The sequence below is a fragment of the Thunnus maccoyii genome, chromosome 23 (assembly GCF_910596095.1).
Source record: "Thunnus maccoyii chromosome 23, fThuMac1.1, whole genome shotgun sequence".
Taxonomy (NCBI): Eukaryota; Metazoa; Chordata; class Actinopteri; order Scombriformes; family Scombridae; genus Thunnus; species Thunnus maccoyii.
Window position 1 is genome coordinate 8,584,211 of NC_056555.1, and position 24,101 is coordinate 8,608,311.

Below are 24,101 nucleotides of genomic sequence, written 5' to 3' on the forward strand. Positions count from 1 at the left end.
TTGAAACTTGTTACCATTTTTTTTTCTTCAGAAATACACAAATATTGCTCTAAAGATCTTGCAGAACATAATTCAGTCTTTGTGAAATCAAGCTATTCTATGTGCTGACCCTAACAAACTCAGGATAATAGACATCATTTTAGATACCCAGTAGTGAAACTCAAAAGTGTCAGTCTAACCTCTCTGAGCCAACAGATGGGTTGGCAACAACAAGAATTCAGGAGGGATATGTGAATGGATGTTAAAAATAGAGAAAAGAAGAAATGACTTGATTCAATGGTTTCAGTTTTGTCCTTTTGACCAGAAAATGTTTTTTTTTAGCGAGCAGTTAAATCAGATGTGATTGTGGATCCAAAGACAAAGTTTGATAGAAATCTTGTGTGTTTTGTTGTATAATCTTACTGCTGGTTCAGTTATTCAACTTTTTGCTTCCCACGTTCATAAAAAAACAAAATCCACCTTAACAAAAAAGGATTTTTCTTTAGCTACAGTGGTAACTTTGTTCCTTTGGCCTTCCTCTGAATCACTTTCAATAGCTGTTATGATTGATGCTGTTTGGATACTGAATTGCATTTGAATGTATCTTCTTATCAGAGAAAGTCTCAAATTGTGCATTTATATGAAACTCCAGGGGTTTTCCAGAGCAGCTATGTGAAACTCTTAAGTATTAAAAGTCATCGTAGCATTTTTGTTCTCAGGACATGTAAGGACATCTGTGTTTGTGTGTGTTCCTGGTTTGTTTGGGTAGCTAAATAATGTATGAATGCATGCATGCTCTCTGTCTGTTGAGTGGTTTTTCTGAATGGAACTGAGCATCTGAGGAACAAAACAGCACGCTGGCTTTCTGTTGGTCTTTGTGTGTTTACTGTATGTGTGTGTGTTAACATTAATTTTCAGTGTGTGCATCTCTATGAGACACAAACATGCATGTGCCTTTGTAAATGTGCCTGCCTGTGCGCGCTACGTGTTTTGTGTGTGTGTGTGTGTGTGTGTGCAGACATGTGTGTGTCTCCTCTCATGTCTAACAGCCGTAGAAAGCAGGTGCTCCCGGCCTGCAGAGGCTGATACAGTCTGAGAAATTAGCAGATGAAAGAATGTTTCCTCCCTCGGGCCCATGAAGATGGGATCTGTGTAGAATGAACAGTAACTGAACAGCGTACAGTCTGTATCTCCATTTTGTAATGAGAGCTGCTACCAGTAATAAATCTGGTAAAAAGGGGCAAGATTTACATGAAGAAGAGGAGGACGAATTTCACTGGATTGATGACAAAGTAGAAATGACCCCTCACAAGGAGGTCAAAGGTCACAAAGCTATAAAAATGTTTGATAGCTTTTTAAAATGTTCCCCCAATTAGTGTTGTTTGAGCATCTACCAATAGCTTAATGCTTCACCAATACAGAACATTCCTCAGAGTCAATATGGACACATTTGATATAAAAGTGTTTCTAGTTTAGAAGATAGATGGTGTCTGTATGATTTGCCCAGTTAGACACTGTTGAAAAAGGCTGAGCACAGACACTAATGGTAACATACCACATGATCGCATTTAATCATTTTGAGCACTCGGTCATGCTTCGGATGAATTTAGAATCCTAATTACGCATTGTGCAACACACACACACACACACACACGTACACACACAGGATGTACATCATCCTGAACACTCTTGTAAAGTGAGTAAATTGACTCTCATTTCTCCCCCAAAATATTACCTGGCAATCCACTTTTAGCGGTGAGTGAAATGACCCGAGCTGTGAAATGACCTCAAATTGCTGAGTGAATGGCTCGTTTGATTGCTTCCCATTCTTTAGAGTAGCCTCTGCGCTGGATGGGCCATTTCTGGACAAATTTTTTTTTCTCTGCAAGTATTACATGAGAGGCCAGCAGTTGGAATTGAGGGATATGAAGTGTGAATAATATTCAAATATATCTCAAAAACATAGCATGATGTTCCATGGAAAATCACACCAATGAGAAGAGACGGAAACACGAAGGCGCGTATTTACATATTTACTCGCTAACACCATATTTCCTGGTTTGTCTCTCTCTCACATGCACAAACACGTATCCTCTCACAATTATACGTGTGACTGCCAATTAGTCCGTTTAGTGTCAGTATAATGGAGGATGTCTGTGATGCTGGGAAGTGAAATACCCGGAGCCTCTGGCGAGATCGACGGTGACAAGCTGCTTGGCCCCATTACTGATTTACCCCGTCTGTAATCCCTGTTGTGTTCCCAGCCGAGCTCCTGTCACCCTCCATCACTTTCTAATACACTGACTCTCTCGCTCTTTTTTTCCTCTTTTCTCTAGGTATGATGTCGACTCCAAGAGTGCCAACCTGTCAAAACACGTGAGTACCAAAACTTGTCTTGATTACGTGTTTTTTTTTTTTGTGTGCGCACGCGAAGGCATTTATTTCTGTCTCTGCACACTTTTTGCTGATTTTGTTGTGCGTGTGTGAGCGAGTGTTTGTGTGAGCATGATTGCTGTCCTTGTCATTACCTCCCATTAGCCTCATTTCAGCCACATAACAGTAATCTGGCCATTACAATGAGTGTGTTTATCATCCACTGTAATAGCACATTACCCGAATGGCCTGTAGTTTATTTAGAATATCAAATAAACACTGATTTCCCCCTGTCCACCTTGCTTTTTCCCATTGATAGCTGTGATTAGCATAACTGCAATTACAAACAACAATGTGATAACTTGGTCTTTGCTGGCGAACAACAGTAGCTTTGTCCGGCCTGCTGCATAATGGGGATTATAGTGCAAAGAAGATGCAGCTCCCACCGTAAAGTGTTTACATGGTAATGTTTGGACCGAATGACATTTAATTAGCCATTTAGGCCAGTTGTTTTTCACATGTTTGGATTATTTGGCTTTTGTTCGATGATTTGAGTAGAGTAGCATGTAGTTACTAAATATTTGTAGATGTGCTAACACCTCTGCATGCATAAAAAGTCCTGTCTGTGTATCCCGAAAGTCTGTATCCGACTAATCTTGTGTGTGCATCCCTGTTTACGTGCAATAGGCTTTTCAGTGATATCAGAGACCTGTTTAGTCAGGTGTTTGCTGACCTGGACTGCTGCTTGTCCATTGCAAAGATACCAACAACTAAAATGATTGAAGAAGTGGCAAAAACAAAGTGTACATGAGTCTCTTATAGCTTTCTGTTCTACTAGTAAAATCCTATCTGGCTGTTATCTGTAACATGACTCATAGCTCCTGTATGGCCAATGTGCAATCATGCATTCCTTTCTACCTCTGTTCAATGTTTCTTGGTCACAGCCTGCAAGAGAGTTGCTACACAGTATGTATGTGTGTGATTGTGTGTGTGAAAAAACTCATTTCAAGCTGCACTCACTTGACTTTTGTGTCCCAGTCTGCCTCTGAGCAGAGCTGCGGACAGAAACTGTCACTCATGCCCCAAGGCGTCACACTCCAGCCCTGAGCTCTTATCGGTGTTTGCTCTTCAGTTTCGGGCCCAACCGGTCCGCCCACATATCCTACAGTGTACACACACAGTCACATGACTTCCTAGAGTTTTGTGGAAAGAGGTGGAGATTACTGGAAGAACAAAGAGGAGACAGGAAACTGGAAGCTTTACATTATGAACTCATGTTATATTGAGTATGCTAACATTTTAGTCCAAATGTAAGAAGCCCACAGTGCCACTAAATACTATTAGATGGGGGGAGGGTTCCTTTTTGCAAGTGCTTTCTTTATACTTTACAGCACTGAACAGCACTCAGACATGAATGAGTTTTAATGCTGCAGCGCTAATGTTGGTCTGCTGTCCAAAGGGAATGAACTACTAATTTTAGCTACCCTGAAATTGGAAAAATTGTATTTATTTTTCTCCTGCACATTTCCAGAGAGCCATTTCAGGACCTCAGCTGGAATAAATGTAATAGGAGTAACTGAGAACCTTTGTAGTGGCACAGGACACAAGGCTTTTATTTTCAGCCTCATTAGTGTCACATGTAACTGTGGAAAAGCATGGGGAATCACAGGAAGTGCGTTTATTTAGCCGTTATGGTCAATTACTGCAGGGCCATTATGTAGCATCAGGCTGAGTGGTACGGTACGATGCAAAAGGAAATCTTACAGCATGTACAATCAGGTTGATGTTAGTGCAGGACCATAATGGTGATGCCTCATGGTTAGACCTTTAAACCACATACAGTACATACTGTATACATTTCTGCTTACTATTTTACAGTATTTTTCAATTGATATTTGCTTGAATAGGTAGTTGATAGGTAATGCATCTCAGGAAACATTGTTTTTGAGCATTTAATGATTTTTTTAAAAATACATTGTTGGTGGTGTATTCAGGTGTGTGATGAAGCTCTGGTTTCCCAGTAATTTGCCTGATACCACATTTTCAGAAAATTAAGATTTGGAAGACATTTAAGCCATTCAGCAGTGGACTCTCAAGTCTTGATGGCCTTGGTACAAATGTGACATTTTATATGAAGGAAAAGTGAAGACAGTTCATTTCAGGGTACACATCGCTCTTGTTATCAAATTTTAGTTCTATGAAAAATCGAAAAAGCAATGTCCTTCTTTTTTGCTTCCTCTTGATGTGATGGGTGACATATCTACCTCCAACAACTCCATTATGAGCTTCACTTTTAAGACAGCTTTTAGAGTAAGTGTTTCAGTTTTAGAATACTTGAAAGCTTTCAAATGCACCGCTGGCATTTATTCGTCAGCAATTATATGAAAGTAAGTGAGAACAGAATGAATACGATGGTGAGAAACACCCCCTGTCTCCCAAAACCATGTTCATTCTTTCTCCCTTCAGGATATTTCTCTCCTCATTTCACATCGCTCTGTCTATCCAGATGCGATCCAGCTCTTGTGCTTTCCTCATCTTTTCTTCTTGTCTCCCCATCTCACTGTGGCATTTTGTCACCTTTTCATTCTATTCCACTGCCATACTGTACTCTTGTTCTCTCACTTTCTTTCTATCTCTCCATTTCCCATTTCACCCCCTCAATCTTTTATTCCTCCCCCTTGCCTCACTTTCTTGAAATCAATAATCTCATACAAGAAGAGACAGCCGTGTTGGCTCGGAGGCAGCGCACTATCTAACCAGCCTTCAATGCGGGTCTCAGAGGGGAAAGCTGGAGAGCCAATCCATTAGATAGAGTTTTAACATGGGAGCTGTAGGCATACCTGGGAACCGGGTGAGGACGAGTGTGGAATATGGAGGGAGAGGTATTGAGAGAGATAAAACATACACACTCACACACAGCTCTGTCTATGCAGAACGCACTAATTTGATTCTGTATGTGCAGACAGAAAGGAAGCCAGGCTGATCCAGTGTTGTACAACAAATCCGTTGTGAATATATTTCAATGCCATGTATTTGAAAATTCATTTGAAGTTGAAAAATTAAAATGCATTTTGGGTTCCATGCTTCTCTGCCCTGAGACATCAGAAAACTACCAAAACATTCGTAAAAACCCTTGGTAACACTTTTAACCACAGTAATCCTTATTGGGTTTGTAACCAATGACATTGTTAATGGATACTAAATCATTTACTAATGTTTTATACAGTAGATCAGTTACATGCCAAAAATAAGAACAATTTGAGTTGCCAGGGTGGGAAAAAAAAGCTCTGGTAGGTGTTTATCCTCTAGCAGGACACTTCATCAATGGACCGTCCATCTTCTGGAAAAAAATGTTTCAGAATCTAGACCAAAATATATCTATGAGCAACTCATTAACATGTAAAACTGCTGAAGTCAAAGTATTTATGAATTGATAACCTATAGTTATAGCTGCATTATTAGGAAATAGAAAGGATAAACACCAGTCAAAAGGAATTTTTAACAACCTGGAAACCCCAAAGTTGTTCTTATTAATGACTTATACCTGCTATAAAGGCTTATATGAAGCATTAGTACAGTAGTTATTCACCATTAATAAAGCCATTAGTTGCAACAACTTCTCAAAATAGCCGTGCAGCACAATCCAAGTTTTAGGTACCAACCTGTATGCTCCATATTTCCAAAATCACTTGTAGTGCTGCAAAAAAATATTAACCATCAGCCATATCCACTTCCACAAAATGCATACTCGGTAAGTTACATCAGCTACATAGCTGTCAGGATAGCTTGTCAATTACTGTCAAACCTTGTATCCCCAAATGAATTACTACAGTTTGTCATTGATAGCTAATAACATCAGTGTTCAGTGCTTTGGAAAGAAACAGGGATAACGAAGAGTTTTCCAATATCGCAGTTAATGAAGAATTCAGCATAAAACTGGTGATGTGCTCCATTTGTTTTACAGAGTAAATCATGGATAGGAGCTATAGAAGAGCATTTGTATTGAGCTCCTAATGTATATAATCCTATCCATAATGTTTTTTTACCCTCTATGTGCATCTGCTTACACTACCCCTGAACCCCTCCTCTGCTTTGGATCTCAGTCTTATCCATCAGTCAGTTCACTTTTCTCAAACATTACTGAATGAAGCTACACCCACACAACTATCTTCCTCACATTAACTCTTTTTCTAGCCCATGTTGTTATATATTTAACCATTAGTTGCACACAGACAATTCGCCGACAGACCTCATGCTGGCAACAGCCGCTGTTTGCTAGGGGATTTTTGATTTAACTGCACAGACTCTACATCATAGACGGAGGAAAAATGGTAAAAACTATATTATTTCAGGGCTTACTGTGGACCAACACATTTTATGACAAATTAAAGTCATGTGACTGCATGTACGCAACGCTGATGAGATATACGAGCTAGACAGGCAGACATGAAGCTGGGTAGATAGATTGAGATGGAGGCAGACTAACAGAAGAGGCTAATCAATGAAGCAAAGAGAATCCATTATGTTAGTGCCGCTCAGAGCTGTTCCAGTCAGATATTAGAGACACCGGCCAATAATGACAAACATTCTCACCCATCTGCCCCCCAGTAAGAGGGATGAAGACGCCATGTTTCTGTAATAGCTTCCATACATTTAGAGAAGATGTATCTGGCATCTGTATGTGTATTATAGTAATTTGTCATTTTCATGCAAACAAATTGAATTTGTTGAGCATATTGCCAGGACTGAATTATTATAAGTATGTGAAACAATTATGTGATACTGAATGCCAGATTAATGACATTACCCTAACCCTAACCTATTCTGAGGTAAATAAAGGAACTAAAACATAATTCAACAATTAAATTAATTAAAATAGCACACAAAGTACATTTTCATTGTAGGATTTATTACATAGTTTTAGTCAAAGAGGAACCTCCCTTGTATTGGCAGTCAGCAAGATATTTGATAAACCTCACATTTTAACTGTATTTTTTCTCGTTGGTTTATATACTCTCCTCTTTTTCTATCTCTCTCCCTCTGCCTTTCTGTCAGTATCACCTGTAAAGTTTCATTATGTGGTCGACAAAAGTGGCGATTTAATTTAGCACCAAGAATGTGGCGAGGGAGCAGAGTGGGGCAGGTGTGAGGTCTGGTGAGAGGAAGGCTCAATCTACTTGCCAATATTATCTGTCAATGGGGAATGTGGAGGTGTTGGAAAAGGTTTTGGCCTGCAGAGCTGCACTCTAGAGTAATGGGAAAGAGGTTGTTTTTGTTGCTTTGTGGCTGTGAGTAATTCCTTTTCTCAGTTTTGTTTTATTGATTGTATTTTGTCTTGTGATAATCGCAATAATGTGTTCTTTTGTTAACTCTGCAGGACTTTCTGGGCCAGGCCCACTGTACTCTTGGTGAGGTGGTTGGATCGTTGGGCAGTCGCATGGAAAAAGCTCTAGGGTAAGTAGTTGTGCTCAGACCTGCAAGTGTGCTAATATATCAATAGTGGTCTGATGAATAGTTATCAATGGTCACAACACACAATCAAATACTCTCAGATTTCCTACGGTGTATAAGGCCTTGTCAGTTGATTCTACCCACCTGCACCTGCCATTCTTACACAAAGACCGGGAAGACACAACACTGTGTATTCACCATTATTTCATTATTTATGAAGGCTTTCTACCACTAAGAAATGCAAACTTGTTTTTAGAAAGTGGTCACGGAGGGGAACATCTTTCTCATGGTGGTGATCAGCCACTTAACAACATAAGAAATTATTTTGTCAATTATATCTGAAAATAACCCAATTTACTGGAATACATTTTGGGAAATAAGTTAGAGTTACATGAGGAGACTGATACCACTCTCATATCTGTATGCTAATTATGAAGTTGATGCCAGCAGGTGATTAGCTTAGCCTAGCATAAAGACTGAAAGCAAGGGGAAACAGTTAGCCTACCAACACCTGTAAAGCTTACTGATGAACATGTTATATGCATATATATTAAGTGCATACAAAACCTGACATGTAAAAAAAACTATTTGTTGCATTAGGGGAAGTTACATGAGGGACTATTTCTTGGCCAGGAGCAGTGACTTGTTGTCAACCAGTATTGTTGTGATTATGAGGTTGCCAGACAATAAATAAGTTAAGAAATAGTTTCAACATTTAAATTCCCCCTAAATCCACAAATTTTTACTTTCTTGTTTTTACACTTAACCAGATTTCATATGTTAGTTATCAAAATTTGGAGGTGCTGGTAGGTTTTGAACTTTAGAAAGAGACACTCTAGCTGTTTTCCCCTGCTTCCTGACTTTATGCTAAGTTAAGCTAAGCACTTGCTGGCTGTAGTTTCATATTGCATACAGAAATGAGAGCGGTATCAGTCTTCTCATCTAACTCTCAGCAAGATTAAATGTTAAACTATTCTTTAATGAATTAATCCAGTTCCTTTGAAAAAGCATAGCTGTGATGGCTGCAGGTATTCAGTAGTCATTGTAAAGGTAGTTATCACTTGTTGTACTCATTTCTATATTTTTTATATAAAAATTAATCATTACTCTCCAAAGAGAATTAAAGACAGATAGATAGTTTGCTGTTTCAAAGAAGTATACAGTACCTAATTTGTGATTCATGTCAGTATGCATTCATACTCCAAGAACTTTGGTAAATGACTCTTACAGTCTGTGAGTTGAGTGCTATGAATACATCAGGCTGTCTGGCCAGTAAGATGAACAAGGTGACCTGTTAACAACAAGGATCCATGACCAAAACAATATATGTCTCCCGGTCAAATGAGCTGCAGTTACAGTTCAGTGGATAAAAATGTTCCTAATTGTATAAGGTGTCAGACAGGGAGCTTTAGAGTTGTGAGGTATGTGTAGATTTAGCTAGTAAAGAAGAATACCTGCTGCTTGGTAATTGGACTCAAGCAGTATCAAGGGTGGATCTCTGACTTCTGTTTCTGGGGGAAACTAAGCTGAGCAACAGTGCATACCTCGTATGTACCTAGTTGCTGCTAATGAACATACATGCAAACAAACACGCATACATGCACATGTAAGCACCCACACTCACACACACTCTCGAGGGTATTCATACACTGAGCCTCATTATATTGATTGTATTCATCAGGCATGTGTTGGCAACCTGTCTTCTCAGTATGCGGCAAAACATAGAGTTTGATATTTGCATCTGTTTGTATGTGTTTTCATGTGTTTCCTACACTCAGTAATGTAACATGCATCCTGTATAGAAGACCAATTATGTCAATGAGTGTGTTGTGGTTTTTAATACCTACTGTATAACACTAAAGAAGATCAAAATGGGGCATCTTTCCCTTGGGAATAAATGTACAGCCTCTAAGGTGTATTATCCATTTTTCATGCGCAGGGAATAAACACATTTACGTAAACCAGAGGACTGTGACTGAGGAAAAAAACATTGCTGTTCTTCATCTTCAATTTTTGCATGTTGTCGTTGGAGAATCACAGCTTAGATTAATGACAGACACTTCAGGTCGTTTTGTCACCCCACTCACATCAACACATTAATCAAAGTCTTCTCACACAAACTTGCAAACAACAGTCAGAGCATGACATCTTGTAATTCCAGTATTTTATTAACTTTTTCAGTAGGTGAAAAAAACATAATGTAACATTACATGTACAAATTACAGTAAACCAAACAGAACAAGCAAAATCTGAAATAAAGAAATACAATTTTCATAATGAAATGATGATTTTCTTAGTTTCACAGTTACCAGACAAAATGTGTGCTATAATTTTATAAAAGACTGAGGCTAAGACTGCACACTTTTAGGCAAATTGGAATACTATAATAGCACATTCTCCTTCTCACTTAATAACCCCAGACTCTTTATGCAGCTCCTCATTTGTAGACACCTCCAAAACTCCCTCTTGTCTGTCAAGCCAAAACCGTCTTTAAGCATTGTTTTCTGCATTAAAATTATGGATGACCTGAGCTGAACCATCGAGATTAGTATCAGCATTTTAAAATGTTCAGTTTCTGTCGGTATCCAGTCTTTTTTTGTAAACCATTGTACTCTGTTGAAAATGCCTTCTTTGCACTGTGGAATCTATTCCTAGCCCACACGAGTAAATGATCCACAGAGCAGCACAAACAAATAAACGGCAGCCAGCAGGTTTGATAAAGATATCCACACAGACAGCGAGATGTTTTCAGCTTTTGAAGAATGATCACTCTGCTTCTATTTCAGTGACATTTTGCAGGTATACTGCATCTCTAAACATTCTTGACTATCACTCTATTTACAGATATTTTACAAAACACAATGTTAGGAGAAGGCTGCACTCCAGGCTATGTAGCTCTTCAGCTGCCACATGTAACTAAATTGGATTGGCAGTACAGATATAAATATAACTTAAGGATTAGATTGCACTGTGCAGTTGTATTATGTAGAAAAATATCAATATGAAAGCTGGACAATGTTAAAATACTTCAACCAAAAGCAGCTTTATTAGGATCACTAATTAGGATACATCATTATCTACTGTTATCCATGATCCTGCTCTTTTGGCCTCCTCTATTTCACATATTTTATCTCTCTCATAGTTGAGGCCCACTTGGCTTCCTTTCAATTGTGTCTTTTTAATCCAATTTTCTTGTTCATTTGAAGCCTTGATGAGCCTTGAGTTCTAAAAGGAGGGGAGCATTGGGGGAAATCACAGCCAAGCTGGCATTCCTTCATTGAACATTGTCAACAACATGGCAACCCCTGTGTGTGTGTGTGTGTGTGTTTTTGTCTTTTATAGTGTTTGTGCAGCTACTCCTCTTTGTTTCAAAGCTACACTGTCATCCACTTGTGTAGCAATCGCCATGGTGATTACAGTGGCAGGTTTCCCACTCAAAAACAAAGAAAGAGAGAGAGTCTGAGCATCTATGTGTATGTGTGCACCATACGTGCGCTCCAAAGTGCAAAATGATGTCGTCTACCCTGAAAGCCCCACTCAAGAAACCCCTCCCCCCTCACTCCTCATCACACACACATGCACTCACACATGAACGCTGTACAGATACTTGTTTTGTAAATTTTATATTCATACAGAGAACAGCTTGTTTGCTTTCTTATTGAATAAATTGAACTCTGAGCTCCCCAGTATTCCAGCTACATTTTCCCTTGAGTGACTGTTGGCGTTGTCACATACTTTATATATTCTATTTGCTTGCTCCAGCACTGTGTTGTTGTTCTTTTCCACACAGGCAGTACAGAGAGGCAGTGTTTTCTCACAGCAAGAAGGGTTCAAATCCCACTAGGGGTTTCTCTGTGGAACTTATGGTTTCCCTGTGTTTGCACTGGTCTATTCTGGTTTGTAATACACAAAAACATGCAAGTTAGGAATGTTAGTTCTACCCCTTTGACTCTTGAGTTGGTCCCCAGGTACAGATAATCCCCAGGACAATAAGTATAGTGTAACTTCTACTGAATATTGAATTTTGGGGGGGCATTTTTATAGCAGCAACATCTAACTACAAAGGAAGGAGTCTCTGTCTGTACTGTATGTCTGTCTGTCCTTCACTTTTTTCGACAACCATTCATCCAATCAACTTCACACTCGGTGGGTGTATTGCTGAGAAGCCATGGAAGTGCAGTGTCGGGTGTGAAGTTGTCTGGATGAGAAACTTTCAAGATGTCATTAAAAGAAAACATATAGCGGATCTTGACTTCTCCTCTCTTTGTCATATAAAAAACTCAAGACACTCATCAGCCAGACATTTCTCCGTTCTCTGTTAAAAAGTTGACACTAAAATGAGAATTGCTTGTCAACCTTAAAAGTTAGTCCACCTTAAGTGAGCCTGGCCAGGTTAGGTGCATTGTTGCTAACTTCGGGGCTAACCTCCTTCAATAGACGAGTATTTTCTTGGTCTTGAGAAGCTGTAGCATTTATTAACTGGCTCACTGTAGCCTGTACTCTACATTTACTGCCAGATTGACAACTTACACTACACACGCTCATTTACGCACTCACTACACACACACGCATTATGCACTGCCCTATTCCTTAACAGAGCTACGCTAATCTTGTACCTTTCACGTAGATGTCTTTTTAAGAAAGAAGAGAGGGAGGATGACTCAAAACAATTCAACAATAACGCAAGGTGTTATTGTGCTCACACAGTGTGCAAGTGAAAATCATTAGTAGCCCATTGATATTAATGATTGTGTGAAATTTTTGCAGTGGCACTCACAATTTTGTAGCGGCAGTGCGCCAAATGAATACAGGGGAAACACTGACCTCAGCTGGCAGCCAATAGGATAACACAGCAGCCGCTCCCCTCTCCCTCCTTCGATTTTCTCGACTTCACACTTGGCGGGTGTATTGCTGAGGACCCATGAAAGTGCAGTGTTGAGTGCAAGCTCATTATAATCATTATAATCGATAAATTATTGAGAATTATTAAATTTTTACAGAGCGTTTCTATTTTAACTGGCACAGCTTTTCTAGCCTTTACTGCAATGGTTCAGTGGTATGCGTTGTAAATCATCTCACGTGTTGCTACTCAGCCACAAAGCTTGTACATGTGTACAGGTAGGACAAATAAGAAGTTCTGTACTTTCAAAGTTATGGAAAATAGAAGTTGTCTAAGTTGAACGTAGGAGTTGTGTGGTGCTGAGAACATTCACGCTCCATATATTGTGATACATCACTGCTAATATGTAGGCAGCTAAAAAAAGTCGAGTGTGATTGAAATGCATGTATTAGATTAATAGATCCCATCATTTATAGACCATGTTGTTATAGAAGTCAAGAGTTATTCAGTGCAGAAATAGAAACACTGTCAACATTTATTAAAAATAAAGGCACCGAAGCCACAGCTGCTCCAGTCATTGTCTCGCTGAGGCTGTGTGTGTGTGTGTGTGTCTGTCTGTCTGTCAATCTGTGTGTTAGACTTTGTCAGACACACACCTGCGGCCTGACAAGACAGGGGGGATCTTTAACAATTTTAATGAGTGCTAATTACGGCTAATTACATTGTTCAATCAAACTCCAGTGGGCATTCAGGAGTGTGTGTGTGTGTGTGTGTGTGTGTGAGAGAGAGAGAGAGAGAGAGAGAGAGAGTAACCTGCAACAGGAAGCAAACACTGACAAGTACAAGTATCCTGTAACAAAATTTGGTCCATTGATAACCCGTAAATAAAAGTTTCAGTATTGATAGTGAATTCACTATCAATACTAGTGTTTTCACTAATGTCCTAAAAGTAGCTGCTGTGTAACTGTTCATTCTAAGGACATTTCTTTGAAAGTATTATGTAATTTGGTAGGATATAGGAAATGTGATCATTATAGAATTTTTAAAGAAACAATCTAATATGCTAATATGTAGTTTTACACACAAAACTACACAATGAAAACTAAGTATTTTCTGTCACTTCAAGAATTGTTAAGAGTCTAATTCATTAAGAATTTTGGCAAAATAACCAACTATGTATGAACCCAAATATAATGAAAGGGCACTAACCAACTGAACCAACTTAACACTTTTTTCTGTTTTTTTTCTTACAATTTGTACCAAACTGCACCACCTTCTCTGTAAAATCTCCGAAAGATTCACTGTTAAATACCTGCAATTTCCAGGAAATTAGTATAAAATTAAATGACCTGAAAGTGTTACTGTTTGTTTATTTGCATGTGAAAATAGTATGTGGTAGTTTTGAAAAAGATGCACACAAAAGATACAGATTTTTGCAGTAACACACTTTCAATCACCAAGAAACAAGAAACATGAAAATTGATTGTACTGTGGTAAAATAGTCCTAAGATATGCTAAGTAGCTAAGTGTGTGTCATGTTCAAGCCACTATCTTTCTCAACCACTGAACATCTTTACTAATAAATTCAGACTGAAATATTCACAGTTAGAAAAATTAAGCAAAGTTTAAGAAAAATTATGACAATACAGATCCTCTAGATTATGTTTGATGCACTGTGTTTAAGAGTTAACTTTTTCACAATACCTAGTCAGACTTATGGACTTTGTTTCATTTAACTTCATTATTAATTAAGTAATTGACTTGATTCCTCTGAAGTAACAAGTGAAATATGATTTCAGTGTGCATGTTGAAGCTAATAAATCCCTCGAGGGCACGTTTTGACTTTTAACTTCTGAAATGCATGCAACGTGTAACCCTGACTCATTGTTTGGTTAAATTTGCATGAAAGCACTCAGGTTTAGTGAATATCACCTGAGATGTTCTGCACCGAATTAGCATTTTCATTACTGATAACATTTTCGCTTGAAATAATGATGCTGGTGTTCATTTTGGAGGGTCTCTTGAAGTGAGGCAGCTCTGTCACTTTACACATCTCTCTCTCTCTCTCTCTCTCTCTCCTACTCTCTCTCTCTCTCTCTTTGCCTCTCTGTTATCTCTCTCTGTCTCCTTTTTTTTGTCTCTGTCTCTTTTGTTCCCACAAACAAGATCTCTCAGTGTTCATTTTAAGTGGGTTCAGGGTCAGAGAGAAGACCTGGTGAACTATAGAAAAGCCAAGTGGGCTACAATTGCAAGTACAAGTGAGCCAAGAACACTCTCTCTCTCACAAACACACACACACACACACACACACACACACACAAAGGCTGATAACTGTGAATACAAGCTTGATTGTAAGCATTTGCAAAGGGAGGACAAAGAAACTCTATGAGCCTCTGGTGTCACACAGATTTGATGTCAATGTTCCTTTTCTCTGAGAGAATTATGGTTATGAGTTTCTTTCTAGGGGAAAAATGTGTGTGTGTGTGTGTGTGTGTGTGTGTGTGTGTGTGTGTGTGTGTGTGTGTGTGTGTGTGTGTGTGTGTGTGTGTGTGTGTGTGTGTGCGCGCGCGCGCATGTATGTGTGCGTGTGTGTGTCGGGGCACCGCCAAGAATAGATTGATCCTGGTGGTCGGGGATATAATAATAATTGCTATCTCATTCAGGTATGCTCCCTTCATTGGGAATATAATGACAATGACATGTGTGCAAGGTGTGTGTGTGCATGTGGATGCGTGAGCCCCTGTTGGTGCACGTGTGTGTACATGCTCATACATGGGTGTTACACTGCAGCCCAGAAGTGGCCCAGACTTAATTACCCGTCTCTCGCCAGACGCTGATTGCAAATCCATGTGTCTTGATTATAGGATTCGTAGTGTTTCCTCACACACACACACACACATACACACATTTACACACACATGCATACAGGGAGAGAGCCTGATATATTCCTGAAGCACTTCTCAACTTCGGAGTGCTTTTCTATGTCACAAATAAACTAAAACGAGGAAAGCAATTTACCTACCTTTTGAAACGAGGATGAGCTTTTTCAGATCTTAAGTGTTTTGAAATGCTCTGTTTTTATACATTAAAAATCATTCACTTCACAGTGAATCCCACACAAACAAAAATCACAGTTACACAAAAAACTTCCTAGCTTTTTTCACATCTAGAAATATGTTTTCTCTTCTTATTGTAGAGTAATATATTACCATACACTAGTGCTAGATGTCAGCAAAAATCTAAAACATTCACATTGATTACAGCAGTTCAAGAAGTTTAATCATGTCATCTTTTTTCTCTACATAGGTGGACAAACTCATTATCCCAGAGGCAGTTTAGTCACATGCATACACACTGATGGCAGTGTACAGTTCATAAATCTGTGTGTTGTGCAGCATGATTTTTTGTCCATATGAAGGATTTGAGCTGCTCCCATCACATTGTTTGTCTGAATGTATGTGTATGTAAGGCAAACTGTGAGATACATTATTCATCCTGTAACTATGCAATCCTGACAGTCGCCACCCATGCATCATTTTAAGGCAGATCTCTCAGCCAGAATAATAGCAGCGGCGCTCTGAAAAATAGAGGAGTGAGAGCAAGCATTTGAGGAAATAACGAGCAGAGGAATCCCATTCGATATCCCGCCTCGGGGGCCACATCTTGACAGAGTTGTCATAGCGACACAGATTCTGGGCGCGTGTCTGGCGACAGTGGCGGGTGTGTGTGTATGTGTGTGTGTGTGTTTGAGTCTTTTACCATTTCCTCCAGCATCTTGTTGCAGTCAGATGACTTTATTGTGCTTTTAAAAAGTTTCCTCTCCTCCTCTGCCATCATGACAATAAGTGTCACAGATATACTGTACAACCCAAGTGGAAAATAGAACAGGAGGTAATAAATCTCCCTTTAATAATGTACATAATCACCATGGATGTCGTATCTTCATGTGAAATACTCCATTGAGACTCTTTCTATATGATATAACTGCTGAGTTTGACAACACCCTAAAGTATATTTATCAAGTGTAGCTTCTTTATTATATTTCAATGAAAAACTCCAAATAATAGAGAGTTGACTTTAAAGTCATGAGTTACTGGTGTGTAAAAATACATTTTTCAAACACATTGTCTTATATCGATGGTGTGAAAGACACTTTTCCTTATTTTAAAAATGACATTGAACACATTTTATTAGAGTGAGCTCTATGTGGCCAGTGGTGGCAGAAGTATTCATAAAAAATACTCCATTACTATTTAAAGTCATACATTAAAAATATGAATTTAGTGTAGCAAGTAAGTATAGAAGTATTGATATAAAATGCACAAAATGTACCAAAAGTAAAAGTACTTGTTATGGAAAAAACTGGTTCATGTAGTTCATGTAGCTTTTTACCATTGTAGTTGGTGGAAATAGTGCTAGATTTAACTACTTTACTGTAAATACTGTTGGGTACTTCAGTCTTATACAATATATCATATTTCATTAACTGATCAGATGTTTTGTATGTTAAATCTTCTACTGCAAAGTAACTATAGCTGTCAGATTGATGCAGTGGAGTCAAAAAAAAAAATCATTCTGAGAGGTAGTGGAGTATAAATAAAAAGTAGCATTAAATGAACATATTGAAGCAAAGTAAGAGTACTTCAAAACTGGTCTTAATTACAGTACTTGAGTAAATCTACTTAGTCATATTCCACCACCACAGAAATGTGTAATTTGATTTTGTTTGGAGGCGGGAGTGCAAGAACTTTCCTGGTGTGAAATAATGCTGTTTGATGAAGGGTCATGATACCAGTAGCTCATATGGCTGGTACAGTACATCACGCAACCCACACAGCTCATTATGTTTAATCAGCTCTCCCTTTTTTTATAGTCTGTTTTGCCCTTTGACACATACAGCATGTTGTGTCAACAACTGTTTACATTGCTGCTTACATTTTATGCTGCCGCTTTTGAACTAGACGCCAAAGAGAAAAAGAAGTCGTGATATTGTTGCGATTAGATTTGATTATAAACTACCAGTATATTTAAATATTCTCTCGTTCTTTTATTTGGGATCCTCATGGTTTTGGCGAGTCTCCAAACAACACATTGTCATAAACTTGTGTTTATCTTGATGCTAAATTTGCTCAGTTCTGAGTCAGTAATGAAAATGTTCTTCTTCATAAAGGTGGGTGTTATTAGCCTTACTAGAAGAAGTCTGTTATTTCATTTTGCTCATGCACGTTAGTATTTGTAGTCATCTGGATGGTAAAACTACTGGCTGGTGGAGGAAGTTAATAATCCAAGGGCACACCTATGCAGATGTTTAACAAAACTCTCCTTCAAGTGGTGTTGTATCATTACAGAGTGATTTAATACTACTACTTTAAAATACAGGAAGTCATTTTAGTTGGAGTCACTGACCAGACCTTCTCTGGTAATGCTAATGCTATCTGAAAGGAATTTCTGTGACATCAGTGCTGATACAATTTATCAGACTGGTTTTAGGTGACTTTTTTGTGCTTGTTTTATTCCAAAACCCAACACCAGGAGCCAGACAAAGCTAACAAGAAGTCAAAGGATATTTTCTGTTTTTTCAATCACACAAAAGTAAGCAGTGGTTCTCTGTAATAGGAAACATTGATTGTATCTGCTTTTTAAGGTGGATGAATAAGCTCTGCCTTGCTTTCTATCACTCTTTCTGGCTATTTCACACTGTTTCAGTATAAATTGGTCCCAATCAGTCCTGCTCTGAATATCTTACACTCACTTTACACATCTAATGCATACAAATTATCTGACCCCACTTCCCTGTGTTTTCTGACAAGAAAGGAATTAACAAAGCGAGAAAGGAGAAAAAGTCTTCTCTGTCCCTAAAGGGCTATCTTCAGATTTCTGAGAGAAGGGTATTGCTTTTGCAAGAAAAAAAAAAGAAAAATGCAAAAAATCGGTTCCAGGATCTATTTCATTTTGATAAGTCTGCCATTTCAGAAGCACTTTCCTTCCAGTTCCTTGTGCGGGAGTAAAAGGAGACTTGAATTACATTCACGCAGAGGTCCTCGACCCCAATTCTGGGCTGTCTAAATGACAGCCTGAGTCGATTTCTGCCAGGTGGGAATCTCAGAGCAGAGCTCATCAGACGACAGGCCTCTTTGTCAGATTGCAAGACCTCTCAAAAGTTAAGTCAAATTATGTTGCCCTGCTCTTCCTCCCACACATGGGTGACTTCCTTCCACTGCTTATTCTGGTCAAAGGATAGTAATGGGAGTGGATACACCACTATCACTATATAATACACTATACAAGTCTTTAAACTTACTTACACATATACAGTATATCTTTAACTGTGATACAACTGTATAGAAAAACAAACAAGCATTTAAAGAATTTCATAAATGTTTTATATTGATATTTACCAGTGTAAATCTCAGTACCAATACAGCTTATATTGTAGAATAAATTAGTTAATAAATGGACATTTGCACCAAACCTTTCACATCTAGACAAGACAAGTAAATAAATAATGATGAAAAGAAGATACATATTATAATATTCTTTTTAGTCTTTTCTCACACTCAAGCTCACTGTGTGTGTGTGTGTGTGTGTGTGTGTGTGTGTGTTTGTGAATGAGTGACTGAGAGGCAAGTTGTAAAGTTTACATAAAAGTACTATATATTTGCAGTCCATTTACAATGAAAGCTAATATATAGAGAGGTAATTAATGAATGTAAATCCATTTAAATATATGCGGAAAACAAAAGTTGTATAAAAAATTTGGTTTTTCTTGAAAATCTTCAGGATTAAAACTTATAGATTAGATTTTACTTGAGAAATCTAGCTATGGTAATGTAAATACATTATTACCAGCAAAAGGAAAGACATCTGTGAGTTTCATTAGTAAGAGAGGATGAATGTCAGCACTTAAACAACCTGCTCGTGTCTACTTCCTAATGGACTAAAGGAAAAAGTGTTTCCAGTTTTAAACAGTCAGTGTGTGTTTTTGTGTGTATAGTTGTGGGAGGAGTTGTAAATGATGTCATTGGATTCACCTTCAGGACCATGACATTTATCCAGATAAAGTGTGTACACATTCACATACGCACCCAAATACTGCATCACCTATTTCCACTTTTACCACAGCTGCAACGTTCCACTTAGGTGAAACACACCCATACACACACCGTTAAGGACAACATTGGCACATTTACGCGCAGAACGGTTCACTTGTGCACACACCCACACGTAAACGGACACACTGTGCCACAACCACACACAAACCTAAACACCCCACTCTCAACAGTGCGCCTTTCTTGAAAATTTTTGAGGCAGTGTGAGGAAGTGAAACTTTCCATGAGGTTTGTTTTCCACCAGAGTCTGAACAGGGCTACACTCATAGATGTGACATCAGGTCTTACTTCACATTTAAGGGTGTGTATTTGTGATTTCAGTCAGTGATGAGGCAAAATCTGACCGAGTACTTGGTGTGGCAATGATATTGAGCAGGTTTACTCAAGACAAAGCACATGTTTTGTGGAAATCTTCCCTATGTCATCCTCACCCCACCCCCACAGTGTGTAATCAACCACAAATTAATGAAAAATGTCACAAGACTGATTGTGTTGCTTTTTCAGGAAAGAATCTTACTCCTTTCTCGTCTCCTGCGGTCAAGACATCACAGCAGTGAATAGGCACATATTTTACTGTGGGTCAGTGTGGGGTGAATTTCATGAATGTCAGAATGCACACATGCAGGGTCCCATCCTGCTGTGAAAAGGTTACCATCCAGCCTGGAACCTCATCTGGGATGTGTATAGAAATAGTCCAGATGACATCAAACATGCTGGATATTTCCATTGACTCCTCTTCTAGTTTACACTAACTACATTACAGTTATGAAATGTGAAATGTCTTCTGATTTCTCCACATTGTCAGGTGAATCTTTGAACAGCAGAGACACTAGAGGAAGGCTCTGGTGTGATTAGAGAGCAAGGGCACATGTAGAGTAAGCAACATGGTCATGATCTAACAAACAGGAATTAAAGTGTACATATTGGCAATACTCAATCAACATATCTTAACTGTAAAATTGGTGTTTCTCAAGGATCAATACTGGGCCCTATTTTGTTCAGCTTGTATATTAATGAGTTGAGTCTGCCCATCTGTCAACATACAAATGTATGCTGATGACACAGTTCTTTATGTACATGCTAAAAACAAACAGCAAGTCACAAACATACTAAATCCAGCCATGATCCATGTATTTGATTGGTTGAGCATTCATGTTTACACCTGAACATAAACAAAAATGTCTATGTTTTTCTCACGGAAACCCGAAGAGACTCACCAACCTGATGTTTTTGTTAAAGGAGAAAAGCTCAAGGCGGTGTCTGATTTTAAATATCTCATTTTAGATTCAAATCTGTCATTTAAAAAGCATGTTAAAAAAGTGGCCAGTACTTTCAAATTCAACCTGGCTAATTTTAGGCATATAAGACCATACCTAATGCTAGAGATAGCCAACCTCTTTATGAATGCTATGATCTTCTCCCACATAGCATTCTGTCTTACAAGCTGGTCACAAGCAAGCATGACAACTTTGAAACCAATTGAGTCCCTTTACAAACAGACACTAAAGACACTTGACCGAAAGGCCAATAGCTATTACCATTACCATATAGTACAAAAATATAATTTATTTAATTTAGGTAGTTTTAAACATTTTGCATTTTAGGCTCGCACCTCCCCCACCGAGCCAGTTCATAATGCAGAAGGATAGTAGCAGCAGGGCAAGAAGGGCAACTGTATTGTTATACAATACAGATGTAACAAGTTTGGGCAAACAGTCTTCTCAGTCAGAGCTACCCACTACTGGAATAGTCTAACTATTAAATTAAGAGAGAGCACTAATTACCTAACCTTTAAACGTATACTTAAGATATGGCTTAAAACAATGTATCTCTCATGTATCTCTCTCACTTCTGTAATGTGTTTATGTATTGTATTGAATTGTATTGTATTTTATGTATTGTATTGAATTGTATTATATTGTAGCATTTGTTGAAGCATTGTATTGATGACATTAGGTCACTAATTTGTAATAACCTGTGCAGGGACTGTGGATGAAAATTAGCTCATTAGCTAACTCTGGCACATTTTCACTGATGTGGAAACTGAAATGTTGATTAATGTGCACTGCCCCTGGTAAATAAATAAATAAATAAATAAATCTCCTAACCTTTTGTTGTGGTGTGTGTTGTGTTATCAACAGAGGCATTCCAGGAAAGAAATGCGGGACCATCATTGTGAAAGCTGAGGAGCTTAACAACTGCAGGGTGAGTGTCAGAAGCTGGCGAATATGCATTTTTCTGAAATGTTTGTGTTTTTGTGTCTATTCATATGTATGTATCTCTGCCTCTCTATCTTTTCTGTATCTGTTTTCTGATCTGTCTTTGTCTGTCTGTTCTTTTCTTAGTGTCACTCATGCTTGTGTCTCTCTTAAGGTTTCACTTCATTTGTATAAGTGGGCAAGACATTTATATTGGATGATTCAAGGGATTATAGGTCTGAATTTTAGTGTTAACAATAGAAATGTGTGTTTGTTGATAAACGTAAAGTTATACTTGTTAAGATGGTGGTAGGTGCAGGTGGTAACTGCAACTGTGGTTTAATACTACAGCAAACACTCTTTGAGCAGCTACTTTGCCAGAACACATATGCATTGTAGGTAAGTGTAGGTTGGCAATATGAATCCAGGGCATGAATGGCAGACTCTGCCACTAACAATGAAAATGACTATATAGGTTATAACCAAATGTAAATAATTGAATGGCTATTGCTGAAACGAAATGCTTTGGTTTTAGTCTGCCAGAATCAAAGAGAAATAACTTTTTCTCAACTGTTCTCTACCAGCATACCACAGCAGTACAGGCAAACCCAATTGAAAAGATATAGAAATACCAACTTTTCCAAAAGCAGCAGCTTCAATAGCCCACAATTTTCTGGTATATCCAAGCATCTAAAAGTGTATTTTAGCTCTAATGAGACTTTTCTAACTGACTGACCGGCTGACTGCATGGATAGATCGGTAGACTTAAATAAAAGATTCTGCTTGTTTATCCAAAGCATAAAAAGACTGAGTAGGTGTGCTGTCCATATGCATTTTTATACTGTTTCTTGTCTTTTTCTATCGCTGCTCATTAGGAATCAGTAATGATGCAATTCTGCGGGAACAAGTTGGACAAAAAGGATTTCTTTGGCAAGTCTGACCCTTTCCTGGTCTTCTACAGGAGCAATGAGGACGGCACGTGAGTCACCCTCCTCTTCTTCCTTCAAACTTCTTCCATCTTCTTTTCTCCTGTTTCATGTTTGGTTTAATCCTTCCCAGCATCCAAAGGAAATTGGTTTCATTGATTTGCCTCAGATCAAAAGTTGTGCTGCCTGTTAAAGCATGTGTGTGAATTGCATGTGGGGCTGTTTGCGCACAACGTGTGCACGAATGTGTGTGCGTGTGTGTGTGGAAGCAGGGAGGCATTGAGTAAGTGCAGTGCTGTGGTATGTTCACAAAGATTTTTGTGTGTGTGTGTGTGTGTGTGTGTGTGTGTGTGTGTGCGAGTGTTCGATCCAGCTCTGTGGGCTCTTTTCCGTCCTGTAGTGTGTGACAAGACAGATAAGACCTTGTGTACTGAGGGCAGAAGATAGCAAGTCCTCCTGCTAGCCAAGGGACTAATGAAATTATCTCTTCGCAATGTGTGTCTATGGTTTGTGTGTGTGTGTCAGGACAGAAGTCTAGCATCCACAGCCCTCCACTTCTACTTTAAGTTAGCGGAAAGTTGTATTTTTTCTTTTTATCCCCACTAATACGTGTATTTCTCAAGCACACTCTCTTTCTTTTTTTCACTTAACTCTCCTCTCTATTTCCTCTCTCTCTCCCCACAATTCTTTTTTTTTCTCCTTCCTCTGCTTTTCCTTTCCTTACTACCTATGTGCCTTCTCGTGTCTCTCTGCAGGTTTACCATCTGCCACAAGACAGAGGTAGTAAAGAACACATTGAACCCAGTGTGGCAGGCCTTTAAGATCCCCGTTCGGGCTCTTTGCAACGGTGATTATGACAGGTAAGTCTGTTTTTTAGATATTAGATATTGTGGAACAGAACAACCCAGACAACCCTCTGAATCATCCGAGTTATTTTCAGAATCCAACATCAAACAAATGTCATGCAGTGTAATAGATTTGTTGATACGTTGGATGGATCAGCAGTGTCTAATGGCCTCTTAAGGCTGCTTAACACACAATGTAACATGGCTGGGTCTGTTTGTCTCCCACCATTTACTGAAAATCAATCAGGTGCTTGTGTTCCATACAACTATTATGAACTTCAGTATGTTTTTTTCAAATGATAAAAGCTATATTCCTCTGATCCAGAACCCAAAAATTCGCAATATTAAAGAGGGCACTGGACCATGTAAACAGCTCATAT

General features: G+C 38.6%; 1 protein-coding gene across 3 annotated transcripts in view; it reads left to right on the top strand.

Annotated features, from left to right (window-relative positions):
• LOC121891159 (copine-8) overlaps positions 1-24,101 on the top strand; it is a 94,158-nt gene that overhangs the window by 35,205 nt on the left and 34,852 nt on the right. For all 3 annotated transcript variants that reach the window (XM_042403930.1, XM_042403931.1, XM_042403932.1), the window contains exons 5-9: positions 2,316-2,355; positions 7,730-7,806; positions 21,894-21,957; positions 22,826-22,929; positions 23,632-23,736. In XM_042403930.1, coding sequence (XP_042259864.1) covers positions 2,316-2,355; positions 7,730-7,806; positions 21,894-21,957; positions 22,826-22,929; positions 23,632-23,736 — 390 coding nt within the window. The remainder of the gene's footprint in view (positions 1-2,315; positions 2,356-7,729; positions 7,807-21,893; positions 21,958-22,825; positions 22,930-23,631; positions 23,737-24,101) is intronic.